The sequence below is a fragment of the Ambystoma mexicanum genome, chromosome 1q, assembly GCF_040938575.1.
Source record: "Ambystoma mexicanum isolate Mex_15411 chromosome 1q, UKY_AmexF1_1, whole genome shotgun sequence".
Classification (NCBI taxonomy): domain Eukaryota; kingdom Metazoa; phylum Chordata; class Amphibia; order Caudata; family Ambystomatidae; genus Ambystoma; species Ambystoma mexicanum.
In genome coordinates this window covers 1,109,089,740-1,109,108,812 of record NC_090922.1, presented here as the reverse complement: position 1 = coordinate 1,109,108,812, position 19,073 = coordinate 1,109,089,740, and the positions used below count along the sequence as shown (strand labels likewise).

Here is a 19,073-nt window from a genome sequence, read left to right as displayed (position 1 = left end):
GAAGCATGGTAAAACTGAAATGCCCCACAAATCTCATTATTTCGTATAATAGAACCATCGTCCTCTGAAATGAAAAGCACACATCTCACTTTTTCTATAAGCTTCAAACGGTTTGCCATGGGTGTGCCAAAGTTCTCGCCTCATTGTCAGAAAGTCTGATTAGTGAAAAACAATGATTTCTCCCCATGTGAATGCAGTGCACAATCAAGAATCAGCTTAGAGGTTATGTTAGGGGCCGAAGGGGAGCAATTGTATCACTCAACTACCCTGTAATCATTCTCAAGCCTAAGTTGATCTGCCTCTCTTCGTTTCTTCTTGTAAGATGCAAAACTAATCCCCTTCCCGCATACTGTCGCCTTCAGAGCATCCCAAACTACAAATACGTTTCCAACCAAGCCCCTGTTCTCTTCCAAAAATTATTTCACTCTCAATGGGCTGTACAAAACCTGGATCTAACAAAAGACTTGCATTCAATCTCCACTTTGCTGTCCCTGTCAAGACTGCCCCCAACATATCTATGACAAGCATGATTCCAGCGTGGTCTGAGATCACAACATTTCCTATACTCGTGCTACAAACATCCCCACAATGTCCTCTGCTAACCCGAAAAAAGTCAATTTGTGATGAGGTCCCATGAGGAGCTGGGCGAAAAGTATTCAGTCTATCCCCTTGATGTTAATCACACCAAAACATCATGTAGATCCCACGTCTCCATAGGAGTCACAAGATCTTTTCTGGCCTTAATGTCAGCATGCAAGCTAACAGTGCCTGACTTATCCAACGTCGCATTTAAAGTTAGATTAACCTCTCCCCAAGTATCACCTCTGCATCACCCATGGTATATAAAACGTCCCCAATTTGAAAAAGTGTGCCAGAACTACATTTGGCGCATAAACATTGACAAGCAGACAGCACCTGTTTTTCACATTTATCTTTATTGCAACATATCTACCCTCCGAATCTGTGTCCAACCTATGAAGTGTATATTTTAAAACCTTCAGCAGAATAGCCATGCCCCTGGAGTTGCTGTCAAAAGTGCTAGAAAACTCTTACATACGTACGGTTCAGAATGTAATCCGCCTGTTCCAATGTTAAATGAGTTTCCTGCAGGAAGACAATAACTGGATGCTTATGTAAATATGGACTTGCTTCCTTTTAACAAGATTATTAATACCCTTCGCATTCCAAACAATAGTTTAAACAATTTTTCATAATACCAGCCGAAAACCAGATGTAACAACAGTCAGATTGCATAAGGTATTGAGCATAAAGCTTAAAGGGCCAGGTAAATTCTATAAACTCATGTGAAAAAGTAAAGGAGCTTCCATTGCAAACCACCCAGATATCAGGAGCATCAATATATAAAAGGGGGAAGAAAGTAAACAAAGGACAAGAGAGAAAAAGAAAAACAAACAAAAATAAGAATTAACATAACAGAAAAACACACACACCCAACCATACAAGCTGGCACAATAAATTAGGATGGCAGAAGGGAGAACAGCAGCTGTGTCATGCCACAACAGAATTTGCTGGAGAGCTACAATCATTTCTTCAACTGAACGGTTTAGAAACTCAGGGTGTCTGGTAGGCCTTAATCTTCCAGGCTATCATGTACATGTACAAAAAAAGGCGATCAAGGCCTTCATGTCACACATAATCCACTTTGTAGTTTTTCCTCTAAACACTCGTAGTTATTTTTCAAAAATATGTAATTTTTATTCATGTATCAAAGATAAAAAGAATGTTATATACACATTTCACAGACAACACCGAGACATTTCAACATAACTCTGTAACATCAAAGTCTATTCACATTTTCAGACACAAAACAACCTTATTCTCACCATAAGACCCAAACAAACTTAGATCCAACATATATGTGTATAATATAAACACGCCAGACTCATTCAGGGACCTTTTAAAACTTGCTAGTCCTTTTGTTATGACCTGCCCTTTGTTTGCCATGTCGACGTGGCTTCTTGAAAAGTCAACACAGTGTGTTTCGGCCGTTTCTAATACAAACTGCTGTCCTCATCAATTGCGGCCTTCATCAGGACGTAACCAATTCTTAAATACACCCAAATGTGTTTGTGCGTCTGCAAGTGAAAGGACAAATATATAAGTACAAATTAAAATGAGAAGGAGTGACATGTAATTCTAATCGGACGTCTCAATACGTCTAAGGTTATTTCACTCGTCATATAATGTACAGCTTCAGGTAGTGGCTAGGGCAATAGTGGGGTCCTGAATAGCCCTCCTCTTCTATTAGGCGGAATACCTCATACGCCAGTGCCTATAAATAAATGCAGGATATCTGATCAGAATCAATGTAACTCTGCTGTATCCAGTGTCACACATCTCAAAGTACCATGGACAGCTTACCTGGGTGTAGCAGGAAAATCTCAGCGGGTGGTGACCTCTGTATTCTACAGGAATTTGATGTAGAGCAGGGATGCTCATAGGTAAGGTGGAGAAACTATAGAATAAACGACAATTATCGTATGCCCAGAAAATAAACGCACTGGTACAGACAGACCGTAACCATGACAACAAACAAAGCCTTTGTTCAATCTCAGACCCTTGCCAGATATATATGGCACTTAACTATAATAAAATCTAGATTGCCAAGTCTCTCTGATGGACAGCCACATTACACTGGCTCAATTTCTTCGCCCTGTGGTGCTTCCAGCTAACTTTCTGACACGTGAGATCCCGGGACTGTGTGTGGTTGCCAAGTAACGTGTGCGAAATAGACAAGGGACTGAATGAGTACATGCGGGCAGTCATATTGTAGCGGGACAGCGTATGATTACAGTGTAGGATTGGACTAATTACTCACCACTTTCAGTGTTTTATTATGGACACTGAACCTTGGAAAATTCACTTGACATAATTTGCGGGCCAATCTCCATTCTTGAGGATATTGGGGCCCTAACATTTGAATCCTAGATAATCCCTAACACACTTGCATCTAAATCACCAGACTGTTCCCATTTCACTATCACATGTGTAAGGAGAACTGTGATAATGGGAGGGTTAAAGTAACAAAAAAGTGGGAAAATACCAAGTGTAGACCCTGGACGATCACCAACACAATTCCATCACAGTGCAAAGATTATTCTGATTTCACAATCACGTGTGTCTGGAGAACAGAAATAATGAAATGGTAAATAAGTAAGATTGTTGGAAACGTTAACAATCAGATGATACAGTCTACCCGACGGAAGTTACCACTAGTTGTGCTGGCATATCGTTTAAGGTTAAAAGTTATACTTAGAACTATACAGCCAACACAAAATACATGTCATAATTGTATGATCAATATTGCTACACAGTAACATATATTGGCTGTTCACATAGTGCAGTCACATTCTTATGCATTTTCATGTCATTGTCAGAGGGCCCTTGTGAGTAGTAGTTAGATGTAAAAAAATAAGTTATTCCACTCGACCGAAATGTTGAGGCCTTGTTTTACGGTGTCTAATCTGTAAATCCACTATTGCTCCAATTAGTACAACTGGGCTATGAGATCACTCACCACGGGTGAGGTTTAAGCATCTGTATTACAAACCAAGATATATCTTGGTCTGTGTGACCCATGCTTATAGTGATCCACTAGGGGCTTGTCAGGCACCAAATTACATATACATGCACAATGTTCTGAAATACGCTGTATCACCTGGCGGATGGTTTTGCAACGTATAATAACTTATAAGGGCACTCTACAATGTAAATCACAAATTTGCTTTTGCAGTTTCTGTGAGTCCTGAGCTCCCATTTAACTGTCACATGCTCAAACTTTCTCTTGGTGTTCGTAAAGTTCCACACTACACCCCTCGTCCCCACATTTATGGTGTCCCACCACTGGAGGAAGACTCCAACATGATAAAATTCCTGGGGTCTCCTGGGGTATTTTGTCTTAAATTGACACTCTTCTTGAATGCAAATAAAGGTGTTCCGTTTAGAGTACCAGGTTCCTACACTTAATGCCAGTTACTTTGTATAATCCTTTTTATTTATTGCTGACCGGACTGAAGGTAGTGACACATGCCAGTCTTTTCTTGTAATTCTCTGCTCTGTTTCGGGAGCACCGTTTCCTTGTCGGTATTGGCCACTCCCTTCAAGTTGTTTTTCACCACTTTAGTCTGATATCCTCTATCCAGGAATGTTCCGCATGTGTAACAAAATCCCTCCTCTCGCTGCAATTTCTAGGAATTCTGAGGAATTGACCATAGGGCAGATTGAATTTGAGACCGGCTGGTTGGAAACTTGTAAAATATAGTAAACTATTCTGATCCGGCTGTTTTCTGTACAGAGTGGTTGCATATCCGTCAGTGTTCTTATAGACAGTAAGATCAAGGAAGCACACTCTCTGCTGGTTAGCCTCCATAGTGAATTATAAATGAACATCACAAGCATCCACCCACTCAAAAAAAAGTGTTTCAAGTCTATCTCTCTGCAAGTCCATATACAAAACCCAGTCTGTATAATGCTTCCATGTCGTTATATATTTAGTGCATGGGTTGTAGAAAGAAAAAGAAAAATGTATAACATTTCAAAATGTGCCATACATAGATTGGCCACATCGGGAGCAAATGTCAAACCTATGCCCACCCCTTTCTTCTGATTGTAAATTGCTTTTTGTATAGAAAGAAATGTTCAGTCTTCTCCAATTTGGCACACTCCACAATGAACAAACTAGAGGATTTTGAGGACTCCTCTGAGTGTCCAGGATCAGACCCAAAATCTCTAAACATTCCATTTGTGGTATGGCAGTGTAAGGTAACCAAAACATAATTTTTGCCATTGGGAATAGTTGTGAGGATATTAATCATATCTGTTGAATCTTTAACGTAAGAGGTCATCTCTCCCACCAAGGGTTTCAGAAGAAATTCAGTGTATACTGACAAGGGCTCCAGGATGGAGTCAATGGCAGCCACAATTGGTCTCCCTGGAGGTTGCCTCATTTTTGTAAACTTTTGGAAGAATATAGAAGGCTGGAGTTATTGGAAGGTCTTTCTAAAGGAAATGTCTTTCTTCGTCACATATCCATTCTTGCCTTGTTGCATGTGAAATAAGGCTATCGATTTCTTCCTGTAAACGTCTGAGAGGAGACGTTTACATTCTGCTTCTTAATGGGTTATTGGGTTTTCAAGTAAAACAATACTCCCACCTTTATTTGCAGGATTAATTGGAATGTTAGCATTCATCACATAATTATAGTAGAGTCAGCCATTCTTCCCTACTGAGGTTGTCTGTCTGATGGTTTTGTTTAGTTATGTCCAAAGATTGTTTGATCACTGTTTTCAAAGGCAATTATCTCCCCCCCAGGCAGGAATGATTAGGTGGAATGAATTTAGACTTTACCTTCAGTCACGTCGTGTTATCCTCAGTAATAGTGATGATCCAGATCATTGTTGTTGTCTAAGGAGATCGGTCTCGAAAAAATATTTCACTCTAATGCTACGAAAAAACCTTCAGAGCTCTATCTCGCAAAAGAAGGGATCTGCTCTTGCTACTGGTACAAACAATCAACCCTCTTGTAGGAGGTCAATTTCAGTCTTGGAGCATATGTGGCTAGACAGATTAATGATAGACAAGCTATCATCTATTAGTTTTGGTACCACTGGTGTGTTCTCATTCGTTGATCGAATTGTGGTGGACGCTGTGTGTATCAACATCTTTGCCTTCCTCTGTAAAAAACCTCTTGTCCCAGACCGTTGGTCACACCTCTGCTTCCTTCTGCGAGAGTTGTAGTATCTTATTCATTATCACTTGATGAGGCTGAAGTGTTGGAAAAGGTGACGTATCTATTCTGCATTCTATTTCCATCATTTTGATTTTGTTCCATGTAGAACCCATCTCTAAGAAAAGGATAAGTTTGTTCTTCTTTATAATGGTATATATCTTTTTTCAATTTCTGAAATGAACTGTGAAAGGTAAAGGAATGGATGAACTATGAACAACGTAGGGGTCATTGCAGGATTCAACTTCTACTGCAGTCAGAGTAGTTGTCAAACAAACAACCAAGGACAGATAATCGAACTTCACAAACCTACATCGCAGATGTCATATCCCATCACAGTTGGTGAGTTAGCCCAATGCACACACGGGATCCTCATATCAAAATTTAAACTCATAATATAAATGAGCGCTGTACAATTAGAAGATGGACAGAAATGGCAACAGAGTAAAGAAAAGCACTAACATTAACCCAACAAGCCTCATGTGCTCAAACAAAGGAATAGTTCCCTAATCATCCCAGGTATATAAGAGCCCCAGGGACTTGCATTATTGTGAACAATACTTTCAACCTGATTCATGGAATTATTTGCGTGAAAAACGCAGATTTGCGCGCCTTTCTGCCCGAAAATCCCTGTTTGAAGTATAGGGATTTTCGGGCAGAAAGGCACGCAAATCTGTGTTTTGTACGCAAATAATTCAATGAATCAGGCTGATAAGCAGGTCATCATGAAAAGGGAGCAAATTCCAGCATAAAGGTGCAAAAAATATGAATATAAAATAGAAATAAATGCACCATATAGTATTTTCCATGCAGTGTCCAGTGTATAGTATCCAATTCTGTTTTCACATATCGTCCACAGTGCAACAGATGGCACCACAAACACAGGAACCAAAACCACAAGGGGGAAAAGAACATACAAAGAGAAAAGCAGCGTAACTGCATGTATGTGTCGCCCCCACATTCAGCACACCACTCGAGGTTGGCCCAGGGGGGAAAAACCTGAAATCTGACTCCAGATATACTACCCTTGACTTTCCATTTCTGCTTTATCAACGACCAGCCGCAACAATAGGGTAAACTGCGCATGGCCCAGCAGTTTGCGGAAGTTTCTGACCCCCCCCCCCCATGTAGACCCAAGCATTCCAAGGGCTGACTGGCATGTACAAAATCCCAGAGTGAAACCAAAGCAGGATATTCAGCAGCCACCAGACCGCCAGTGTAAGCAACAGGCCAGCATTAATCTACACGCAATGGCGTTAACGGCCATCCAAACCAGCACGCACCGCTAGGCTGTGCAACAGCAGGGGGTAAGCAGTCAATCCGCAGGAAGGGCAAAATCGCATCCGTCCAGCAACATCCAGGTTCACAGAGCCCCCATGATTGCAAGAGGGGTGGGGAGCCATACGCCAGCAACCTCTTCGGTTGCAGCAGTCTCTAGTCTCCGGTGCCAAAGGCAGCATTCAGAACGTGCAGTGACGGAGCGAAATTAAAGGAAAGGACCTATTGTTTGCAAAGCTCCTTCCTGATGTAACATTCAACATCACAAATAACTAAACTTTTAAATGGAAATGCAACCAGCTCGATGCCATTTTAAAGCACTTCAAGTAATACAAATAGTAACAAATAGTAACAACCATCAAGTCAAAAAATGCAAAACAAAGACATTAGCTAACACTACAGGCATAAGTTAATGTTTTAGTCTCCTAGGGGGTACACTTCCAGCAGCCCCAGGTTGTAAGGCATCCAAAAAGGAATGGGCTTTCAAGTGATCTGTGAATGAATGGTTAACTCCCTCCACAATCACTTTAAAAATAGTCGGCTAGACCAAATAATAGAAAATGTGCCTTTCCCTTGCCAAGTGCTTTCAGTCCATTAACAGCTTCCTCTGGGCAACACTTTTTTTTTATTGTAGTCGTTAAAGAGCATGATTTTGCAATTATCACTGCATTTCAGATCACAAAGTTCTCTTTCCTCATCAGTAATTCTTTTATTGGAAATATCAAAAACTTCATGAGGCAAGCACATAGAGGCTGACCAATTGCAGGTTTTGGGCCAGGATGCAGTGAGCTCTCTCAATCTCCAATGGCTTCCCTGGGGGAGGTCCAGTATTTTTAGTAGAACTTTCTGCAGAAAGTCCATAGGGCGACTGTTTTCAGGGGACAGTTTTAAAGTTAGGTTCACTGTTCATTTTCTATTAATTTGGTGTTTTGTATTGAGTCACATGCAAATAAATTGCGTTTGTGTGCTGAAGGATTAGTGTTTGGTAGTGGTTCGGGGTAGAATCAAGATTGTACTTAGTTAGGGGAAAGGTTAGGAATGGAGTTCAGATGATTGTGCAAGTTGTATTACAAGTTTGGGTCTTTGTTAGGGTTAAAGCCCAGTACTTTTCTGTCTTTCAAAATAGATCTCAAGGTGACATTGTTACTGGCAACATTTTCACACTTTGCATTGCTTGCAATGAATGACAAAACATTTGGAAAATTACTTTTTGCTGACTACGTTTTCAGATGATTACATTTTCCTGGGGACATTTCCACTTCAGCTTGTGTCTACAAGAGGGCTTGACCATTTCCAATATACTAAGAAGAAGCTACCCAATTGTGAAGGATTGTGACTTAGCCATAGGCTGAAAATATCTGACAACTGCAATTCTGAGAGGAGCAGCAGAACCAGGAGAAAGACCCTTGGCTGGAGTGTGATAACATCATAGCTTAACAAAAACCCTAAGACAAGGGGAAAAAAGCATGCTGGCATGAGCGCGTTTTAATGTATGAAGGTATTAACATTAGCCCAGGAGGGGGTGGGTGCATGGGTTGAGGGTAACACTAGCTACACCTGATAGTTAAAATGAACTGATCTTTTATAACGCGCTTAATACCAGAGACCAGTTTCCAAGCACTGGACAAGGATTCAAACTTGTGTTGCTCTGCATGGTCTTGCTTCCAAGACAAATGTGTATTCCCATATTATCGCGCTAAAGACACTGAGTGGACCCATTTCACCCTGTTAGCTTGTAGTGACCCTTGTTTGTCATTGGATTCCCCTAGAACATATAGGCATTGCTCTGAATAGTCCTGGCTAAGTTAATAAAAGGTATTGAACTTCACATATATGACTTCTATATATTCTGTTAATCTTACATCACACTTTAGTCAGTGCTTCTGTTGCTATGTACTACTCAAAAATCAATACAATGTTCCGAGTACCCTTTCAATAGAATCTTGGTAATGCCAACAGAGATGGGCAGAAGAGCTAAAAGCAGAGACAGGGTAATACTCAGTGTGTGATCATAAAGGACATGCAGGACAGCTTCTTCGACAAGAATACCCACTTCAGTGGATTCCAGCAGTGGGTTTGTAGTCCGGGAAAACAGTCTCTGAAGGGGCACCCTGAAAAAAGCTACAATGAAGAGACACGCAAGAAGTAGAGAATCCTTGGAGATATTTAAAAGAGAGGCACCTGTGACGAATCGCAGAATCTGTCACTTCTACCCGGGGGGTGGGGCTTTCCTTGTGAGGCTAGGGAGGGGAGCCCACTATGCGATTCCCGTCCCTAGGGTTATAGGCAAGCAAGACCTCATCGGTAGAGGTCCCCCAACTTCAGGATAAGGACTCCTGTTCCGTTGACCAATTACCTCAGAAACCCAAGTTGATAAAACCTGCTGGAATAAAACAGGAAGGATCATTATACATTTCCTACTGTGAAACCTCACTGGAGGAAAAGTAGCTATTTGGCACTGCGAGGAAAACCAATGGAACAATAAGGATTACCAGTCCAACACAAAAGAGGGACTATAATGTTACGCAGCGGAAGCCCCAGCGGAGCATCACAAGTGTCGGAGGCAGAGACTCGGAGGAGAGAGAAACCTGGGAAGTTCAAAGCTGCTGTAGTAACAGAGCGAGACAGGAAGCAGAGAGAGTGAGGTTTCCCACCCACGGATGAAACCTGGATGCAGTGGCGCCCAGTGCACTGGGAAGCCAAAATGCAAGGACAGGTCCCTGGAAAGAGATATCGAGACCTGCCGAGAGAACAGAGATAGCAAAACGTTTTCCCGACCGCAGAGTGCACGAAGCAACACCACGGATGGTGTCGAAGAGTGAAGAAGCAACAACGGAGGTTTCCGCCCTGACCCATGGAGAAGAGCAAAAGAGGTAACCTACTGAATCGGTGACATGTCCCAACATCACAAAGGTTAACGGGAGGAGCGGGAGACCCAGGGAGGGTAGCAAGTATAATAAACCTTATACTCGTGCTCGTCTTAGTAAGACCCAAAGTAACCAGAAGAGTGAGCATCCATACTGGGTCCATCATACTCGTCCCAGTGAAATGCAAAGTAACCTGAAGAGTAAGAGCCATTCCTGTGTTCCTCATACTCGTCCCAGTGACAAGTCAAGTGATAAGAAGATTGATAGCTTTGAGAAGAGTAGAAGTACTCAAGTTACAAGTTGGTTGTCCGACAAAGAAACCACTTTTTTTTCCAAAACGGAAACCCAAAAAAAAAAAATAATAATTCAACCCTTTAGTTTTAGGTCAAATTGACTCTCACCTTTGGCATTCAATCCTTTTGAATTTGGTACTTTAACTGGACACCTGTCAAGCTTGTGTGAGAAAGCCAGCGGGAAATAATTTCAAGGAAAGAAAAGCCAAGAAGAGTTGAAACCCCTAACGGAACTAAAGGAACTGATTCAAGTAATAGCCACAAACTCTAGATTCTATATTGAAGAAAGCTTGCTGAGAAAGCAGCACCAAGAGAAGGGAGTCATTCTCCTGGACTTTAATTGTTTTGATGTTAAAGGTAGGGTAAGAGTAGCAAAGATTTGGACAGAGGAGAGCCTATTACTTTTGGACTTCACAACCTACCAACGAGCCCCCTAGTTAGTTGAGTTAGGTAGGGACACCCATAGCTTAGGGAAAGTGAGGCAATTTTCACATTATTTAAATAACGTCTAGCACAGAATGGAAACATCTGGTCTGTCTCCTCCTTCTGACCCTCCACAACCCCATACAAAATGGTGGTGGCTTCAAGGTGCAAACTTCAGTATGATTTCAGACCAGAGGGGTGAGGGGGGAAAAGGTGCCTCTAGAAAATCCCAGAGGGAGTAACGTAGATAAGTCTATGCCCTTTAGGCCCTCATTTGAAGTGCAGGCTAGAACAAGATAGTAAGGATTACCGATCACTAGTTTTGCCTTATGACCAACTGGGGCGTAGGGAAGCCCGGATAGGGAGGAGGGTACCCACGTGAGGCTGAGGGCTAGGGCAGGGACTCCCCTTATTCTGGCCTTTCTGCAGTCCATCGTTAGCCACGTTATGAAATATGCCAAAATATATGAAGTGCCTGAACAAATCCTTGAATTCTTGGAGCCATCTATGACAAGCGGTGATGGAGTAATATTGCCGGCTTTGAGGACCGGCAAGTGCATTCCAGTAAGGCGGGGTAAAAAAGGAGAAGGTGCCAGCATCACATGCATAATAGGACAGAGACCCCCACGTCTCAACAACCTAAGAGGGAGAGTACATAGATAAGCAGTCAGCAAGCAAGTAAGTGGAGGGTGGGGGCCAGGGGTAAGACCATAACAGTAAGTTGCGAAGAGCGGGCTGGGGAATCCTGGCAGATGAAAAAAGGTATGTGTGCCAAGTTGAGAATTTCATAAGGCTGAGTGAAGGAGAAGGAAAGGCCAAAAAGAAGGCTTGCATAGCAATCCCGTTTGCATAGGACAAGGGTAGATGTCAGGGGTTTAATTGAGTGGTGCGTGAGGTGTAGGCAGATATTTCTTATGTTGTAGAGGTTGAGTCGTGCTGCAGTAGTCTTGATAAACTGGAAGTGTTTCACATAGCGGATCCTATGGTTGTGTGCTATGGGTGAAGAGAGAAGGAATTGAGGGGGAAAGGAGAATGAAGATTAAAGAGGACTTCTGTATTGGAGGAGTCGAGCACAAGGCATTGTAAAGCCATCCAGTGGTGGATGGCGGTCAGACAGTTGGTTATGCGTTCAGAGATGGCAAGAGTGAAGGTGGGGAGAAAAAGATCTGTTGTCTTCAGCAAAGAGGTGACAGTGGAAGCTAAAAGAGGGGTGTTTCCCCAGAAAGGAGGTGTACAATTTAAAGAGGACTGCAGCCAGGACCGATTCATGGGGTTAACCATAGTGAGCACTATGGGAGAGGAGGTATTGATATTCCAAGAGATGGTTAAGGAGTGGTACGAGAAGTGTGAACATAAAGTCTGGTCTCCTTGAAGTCAACAGAGGAACATTTGGAGAAGGGAGGTGTGCGCCAGTGTCAACTGCTACAGATCTATCCAGTCAAACGACTATACAGGGGAGATAAAAGTGTAGAGCAAATGTTATGAAGTTGGAGAAATGAGTTTGAGACAACTCTTTCGAGGAGCCTTGGGTTAGTGGGTAGGAGAGAGACAGGTCTTTAGAATGAGGGATTGCTGGGGTCAGTAGTCTTTTATTAAAAAAAACATGCATGACAGTGGCTATTTTCCGGTAAGGTGCGAACAAACCAGTAGAAAGGTAAGAGGTTGAAGAGAACAGACAGGTGGGAGGCAATTAAATGTGCAAGCTCCTTGATAGTTTGAGCCATGAAGGGATCAATGGGGTGCAGGATGGGTGCATGGCCTGGAGAGTAAAGGTCATCAAAAGTGAGAGGGTGGCTACTTAGAGAGGATATAGGATTTGTGTAGTGTGAGAAACCAGAAGGTGTCTCACCCACTAGTCCACGGGAATCTGTCATCCAGGTGGCCATGGCACAGACATTGCTTTTGGATCCAGTTCCTGGGGGTGGACCAGTGCGGGAGGATCACCTGGGTGAGGAGTCTTCGGGGAGTGGGACACCAGATGGTGAGACGTGGTATCCCCTTCCTTGTAACACTTTTACCCCATCCAATCAGTTAGGATATTTAGGAACTCCACCCCTAAGCCCCCCCACAGCACAAACACTTTCTATGAGAGAAAACAGACTAACACCCGAGCAGTATACCTGGCATGTCCCAATACAATGGATAGACGGGTCAGGCAATTACTGCCCATCACACACACCTGACTTCCATTACACTTCCCCACATGGATAAAAGGCAGAGCACAAGAGCACACTCTGAGCGAGGCAGAGCACACTAGGAAACCGCAGTTTCGAGATTGGCAGCTGCGAAAGAGAGGAAATACGGCAAAACCAAAGGGGATCGCAAGGAGGGAAATCCCCTTGAACTTTTTCGACAAGGAACCGTTACTTTCCAGAGACCTTAAGAATAGAAAGCCTAAGACCAGGAAACCAGGCTGAAGAATCCTGCATTGTGTGTCGGAGATACCCGGGGCCCTTCCGCATCAATCAAGGCGGGGAGACCGATACAAGACCGGTATGTGCTGAAGCCAAGGTTGCAAGCAGCAACATTGTATGGCGAGCGCTGGAACAAACATGGTTAAAAAGCAAGTGATAAGAGACGCAAGTGAAAATGAACTGCTGATGAGTGATTGAACTTTAAAACACGCTATAATACCTTTGACAGAGTGGTCCGGCACCGTGTGGGTGCTCAATCGAAGGTCTCTGTAAGGTATCCAGCTGAGTGACAAAAGTAGACAAATTTAGTCCAAGCCCGGGGAAGGGAGCCCAATTGAAAGAACTAATAAATGTGAATCAAAATGGTCCTGCAACGGGTCAAGCAAAATCCAGCGCACAATCGGAAGTCTTAGATTTTGATGAAGTAGAGAAAGTTTGAAAAAGTATATGAATTTAGTCTGAGCAGAGGGGGACACGGGGTGAACAGTAAATAACCCGATAAGTTGTACAAGTGAAAATCTTGAGCGGAAAGGAACTTTAATGTTTTGTTGTGTTGCATCATGCCCTCTGAAATAAGAGACTTTAAATGGCAAAGAGTCTTTGGCAGAGAAAGCCCTGATGATGAAGTCTTGATCTGCATCCTCGTGCTAAAGAAGCCAGAAAGTGTTCGAAGCTTGAGTGTGCCGTCTTGTCCCCGTGCTGAGAACGTGGGGAAGGGAAGCCAACAGCTTGAATATCCTGACATATGATTTTGTGAACACGTTTCTTTTACATAACATGGATTCCCACACTATTTGTTATTAGAAGTATGGATTGGCAATAGGTTTATTAGTATAGACCCTTTTATTTTGACACACTCGACTAGGATTGCGTTATTTTTATTTGATGGTCGTAGCTTGCTCTCATCTTTAGATTTAGGATTAGATTTTTCAAACCCAAATGAAATTCAATAAACACCCATGAACTGTGATCACTTGTGTCTGTTTTACTGTTTGATACCATGCTTTCCTTACAGTAGTGAGATGTGTAACAAATTGTGGGATTTCATCACTTCTCCCCTTCTGCCCTGCCACTTGTGATGCTAGCGAGGTGAGCACCACTCCACAATACCCTCTTCTAGGGGTAGAGGCAATTGGGACCTCCCTGGCAGAGACTCCCCCTCTGGGGACAAGGACTCCCGTTCCTGTGAGGGACTCCCAAAAGAACATACTAATTTGACCTCTTAAGACATAGCCTATGAAGGTTTCTGTGAAAAAAATACCAGTATGTGCTATTGTAAACCAGAAACTGTGAATATTCCTTCAACTCAGAAAACCCCATTAACTGAAAACAAAGCCACAGGGAAGTCCAATGGATGCGTAGTGTATGAAAGGGGAGGAGTCTGGAGACAAGAGGAACCCCATGAGTTACAAACTAGCTTGCACACCATCTCTGCGCAGAGGCTGGGCGTGCAGTGTCCTGAACAGAAGAGAAACCAGAAAACAGACGTGCAGCATCTCGCAATGATGGGAAAGAGAGAAGAGAACTTCGGACTTGCAGGATCCCAGAAACTAGGAAGAGAGTAAGAGGGTGAGTGGTGGCATGACCACAAAAACAAACGACCCACCAGGGGTCCTGGAACTGACTCAGAGCGCTCTAGTTCCACAGAACCAGCTGATAAAGGAACGACCAGAGTTATGTTAGTGTACAGAGAGAGAAACGTGAAAGTAACAGCATAAGCCATCCTGAGGAGAAGGAAAGACCAGACGAGAACTGAGAACACAGTGACATTATCCCTACCAGTCAAACCTAACAGGGAAGATGAGACCCGGAGGGGAACGGAGAGCCATTATTGGGAAGCTCACACTCGTCCAAGTACAGGTAAAGCTGACATAATATTGAAATCCTGTGAAGCAGGTAAGAATCACTTTTGGAACGATCATACTTGTCCCAGTATAGAAAAAGGGACTTTAATGTTAAAACCCATTGAAGCCAATAAGAAACATTATTCGAAGGATCATACCCGTCCCAGGGAGACAGAGGAAAATATCACACTGATAACCAGAAGAGGCAATGAATCTCAATATTGGATTAGTAATCAAGAAAGATTAAATAACGAAGAAAGGCAAGGAATAAGAGATAAAGCTGAAGAAATAAAGTACAGAGAAAAAGGGCATTTTCAGAATTATATCCTGTGCGCAGAAAAAAACAACGATAAAAGTGGAGACTTGTAAACGTTTGATATCCTTGTCAGGGAAAAGGAAAAAACGTTATACTCACAAAGAAAGTTGGAAGGAAAACGAGGAAAGAAATTAAATCTCTAACCAAAGGGGAAAGGGGGAAAGGCCCAAGAAACTATTGAATTAACTAATAAAAGCACTCACTAGAAACTACTTGAAGATAACCTATTGAACTGAAAGCTTGCAAGAAGTAAATACATCAGGAGAAGGGAGTCATTCTCTTGTCCTTAGTTATTATGTTAGTAGCAGGGTCAGATAGGGTTAGTTTGGACTGAGCACAGATTCCTTTTGGAGACACTCACTGAAGACTGACGAGCACCTTAGTTTGGTTGGGTAGTGACGCCTTATAGAATAGGGAAAGACTACCTTTTTTCTTTAATCAATAAAGCCTATACATTTAGCACAGTCTGCATCCTTCTTCTGACCCACAACAGAGGACTGATGCCACCAGGGTGTTTGTGTATTACATAAAGGACAGAAGGCTGTATGGGTAGCTTTATTAGGGAGACAAGCTTTATAAATCAAACTGAATACACTCTGTTGACTTCTAGGCCTGTGACTCTGGAAATGAGTGTTCTACGAGGGCTCTGGCCTTCCTCGATAAGACCACTTGCACTAAGTTACTTGCACTAAGTTGAAGTTGCCGGTTTGAAACCTGTTCTCTGCTTTGATTATTATAGTTCACACATGTTAATGGACAAAGATTTTGTTCAGAGTAATGTTGCTATTAAGATGCGATTGAACAGATAAAAAAAAATCCATTATCAATACAGCTCTTACTTTACATGAATACCTATCAGCTATCTAAAGTGTGGAAAACTGTCCAATTACAGTATCCCTGATCAGAACAGAATGGGAGGCAGAACTCCGTGCTGGACAGGAGTGTCCATAGTGCCCCAAAACAGACTACACTTGTCAACGTAACACTGGATAAGGTTGGGGAGGCTTTCAACTCGTTCCAAATCCACATTAACCGGAATTGAACATTGCTTTTTGTTGTCGGTAAATCCACAGATTGAGCTTAATTCACATTCACAGGCTTTAATCCGTGGACAAGCAGCGTAGACTTACTAATACCATGATCAAATACGGCCCATCAATCCAGATGATCTATATTGCAAGCCACTAACCTCACGTTCTAACTTGCTTGTTTTTTCAGCTTTTTCCAGTAATTCCTCCTGAATTGCTTGAAACTGGCAGGTTCTCTGGGACATAGATAATTTCACAGAAGAAATTTCAGATTCTGCTTTTGTCAGCTTTGTCTTCAACACTTCAATTTGAGTAATGAGGGTTTCTTTCTCCTTTTCCAATTCCTTGCAGGCTAGCTCAAGGCGTTGACGTTTTCGCTCATCTAGTAAATAAAATAAGAATTCAGCAGGGTTAGAAGTCATATAATCTTAAGCATGCAAACATTACAGACAGGGGTATTCAATGAGGAAATGTTTGAATATAAATAAACAGTACCTGTTCTGACTGGACGAGGAGCCACTTAACCACTACTATCATGTTCTAAATCATACAATTGCATGCCTGTCAATTGCAAGAATACAAAACATGGCAGCCAGAATCCTCCATGGCAGCCAGACTCCTCCTGAAACTCAGCAGAAGAGATCACATCACACCAGCTCTCACGTTGCTACATTTGTTCCCGGTCAAAAAGAGAATCTCCTTCAAAGCCCTGTGCACACTTTATCCAAAAGAAATTATCCATTTACAAACCAGCTAGAACCCCGAGATCCTGCCACAAAATCCTTCTCGAACCCAAATGGTGAAGGAAGAAAAAAATGGGCAGCTGAGCATTCTCCTGCTTAGCCACTAATCTATGGAACTCCATTCGAGGGAAATTCGAACTGTGGAGGACCATACAAAATTCAGGAAAGTGCTGAAAACCTGGCTCTTCAACTACAAATACAACAAAGCCGACTGAACGACATCTGCACACCTCCCTATCAACCAAGCACGGGAAAGAATGAAAAAGTAGTAACCAGGAAAAACAAGCTTGAGGAATAGGATCGGAAAGAGAAGCAATCCCACCCCGCCACACACCTACACGGCCAACATAGAGACCTGGAAAAGAAAGGGTGATAAGACAGAAACGATAGGGCCAGGGAAGTAGGTCAAGGAAAACCCTGGGATGGAAATGCAAAAGTGAGGGTCACCCCCAGGCATGCCACAAGTAAGGGCAACAAAAGGAAATGGAGCAAATACTAACTACGCCCCTACTAGAACTTAAACTCTCCCCCCTCCCCTCCCCTCCAAGCGAATCCAGTTAAAGAACTCCCTGCCCCGCTGATCACTCCCTGGGCTAGGAACAGGCATCAAGTCAGAATTCGGGCAACAGACAGAGTAGCAAAGTAGCGCAAGAACCCTTCACCCAGATACAACTAGAAAGGGCACACGGAAGAACAACTAAAACCGGAAAAGTTGAAGATCAGCCACAGCCACTAACAACCCAAAACGTTACCAACAATCAACCCTCCGCACATACCTCTCACATACTGCACTAAAACAACCAGAACTCCTCAGTCCAGCAAACGGCATACACTTCACAACACTGCAACAAGGCATAGCACACACAACCTTGCACAACACATGGCGTCTGCCTCCCGAATCTCGCACCCAAGCTTAGTGAATGGTACATCCGAACTGAAGCTGCCAACAGCACATTACAACTCCCTTGCTCTCTTCTGCTCCTCCCACTAACCTATCCCCCACCCTTCTTTTTTTTCACAGAACCGCCAGAGCGCCGACAGACCACGCAAGTGACACCTGTGCGCGATATAAAAACCTTTAACACTAACATTTTTGCCCCAGTTTAACAAAACCCACATTTTAAGTCAACGCATGCAAGCTATAAGTGATCCAGAAGAGTGGCGAAATAAAATCTACTGCTTCTATTCCAGACATGTTTATGCACAAAAACTCTGTATGGTAAAAATAGTATTCAGAATATGAGAGAACAAACCATTTGTCTGAGCTCTCAAACAGTCAAAGTTATATGCAAGAATGTAAGTCATCTTTGGCTTTTGGGAAAATCAACACTCAAGTTCCAGATGCAAAGGACATAACAAGGGCTGGATAAACTACTGATGCATGACTGCAATCAACTTTATAGTTTTGCTCTTCCCCACAACTGAACTAAAATCATTGCTCTGCGATTTAAGGTAAACATAGGTATATCACCCCATATAATGCACAATTGTAGAATGACTGGAGAGGGAATTGAAATGAAAACAAAAAGATGTATTCTGCTAGAACAAGACAAAATGTATAGCGTTATTTGTATTTGTATTTTGTTTATTTGTAGTGCGCACCTTGCCCCGGGGCATCTGGGCGTATGTTTAAAAGGCTGTTACAGGTTCCAGCAAATAGATACAATGTACATTTAACACATATTTACATAAAGTTCAGAGCATCGAATAGAGAGGCGCATCGGGCGCATGTTTAAGAGGAGGTTACAGGTTACAGCAAATAGAAGCAATAAACATTTAACACATATTTACATAAAGCTCGGAGCAACGAGTCGGAATATACAGCCGAAACAGTCTAAGTACAATGAGCAGACAGTAATGGGATTGGCCGGTGTAGAGTATGTAAGTGACAGCCCCACAAGGCAGAATAACCAGCCTAAAGGGACCCAGCCTAACGGGAAAACTGACAGAGATGGCAAAGTGGGAAAGGGTGAAAGGTGGAGCTGCAGCGCTCCCTGGACAGATAACCCATCACCGACCCTGACCCCAGAAAGAGGGTTGCGTATCGGGGAGGGTGAGAACAGGCCACTTGACACATGTTGGAACAAAAACGCCAACCCAAGTGACTCATTTACTGCGGAC

At 42.8% G+C, this 19,073-nt stretch overlaps 1 protein-coding gene across 4 annotated transcripts in view; it reads right to left on the bottom strand.

The window, feature by feature from the left end:
• Nucleotides 1-19,073, bottom strand: part of CCDC18 (coiled-coil domain containing 18) — a 2,185,916-nt gene that overhangs the window by 1,383,886 nt on the left and 782,957 nt on the right. For all 4 annotated transcript variants that reach the window (XM_069641832.1, XM_069641829.1, XM_069641831.1 and 1 more), the window contains exon 12: nt 16,371-16,591. In XM_069641832.1, coding sequence (XP_069497933.1) covers nt 16,371-16,591 — 221 coding nt within the window. The remainder of the gene's footprint in view (nt 1-16,370; nt 16,592-19,073) is intronic.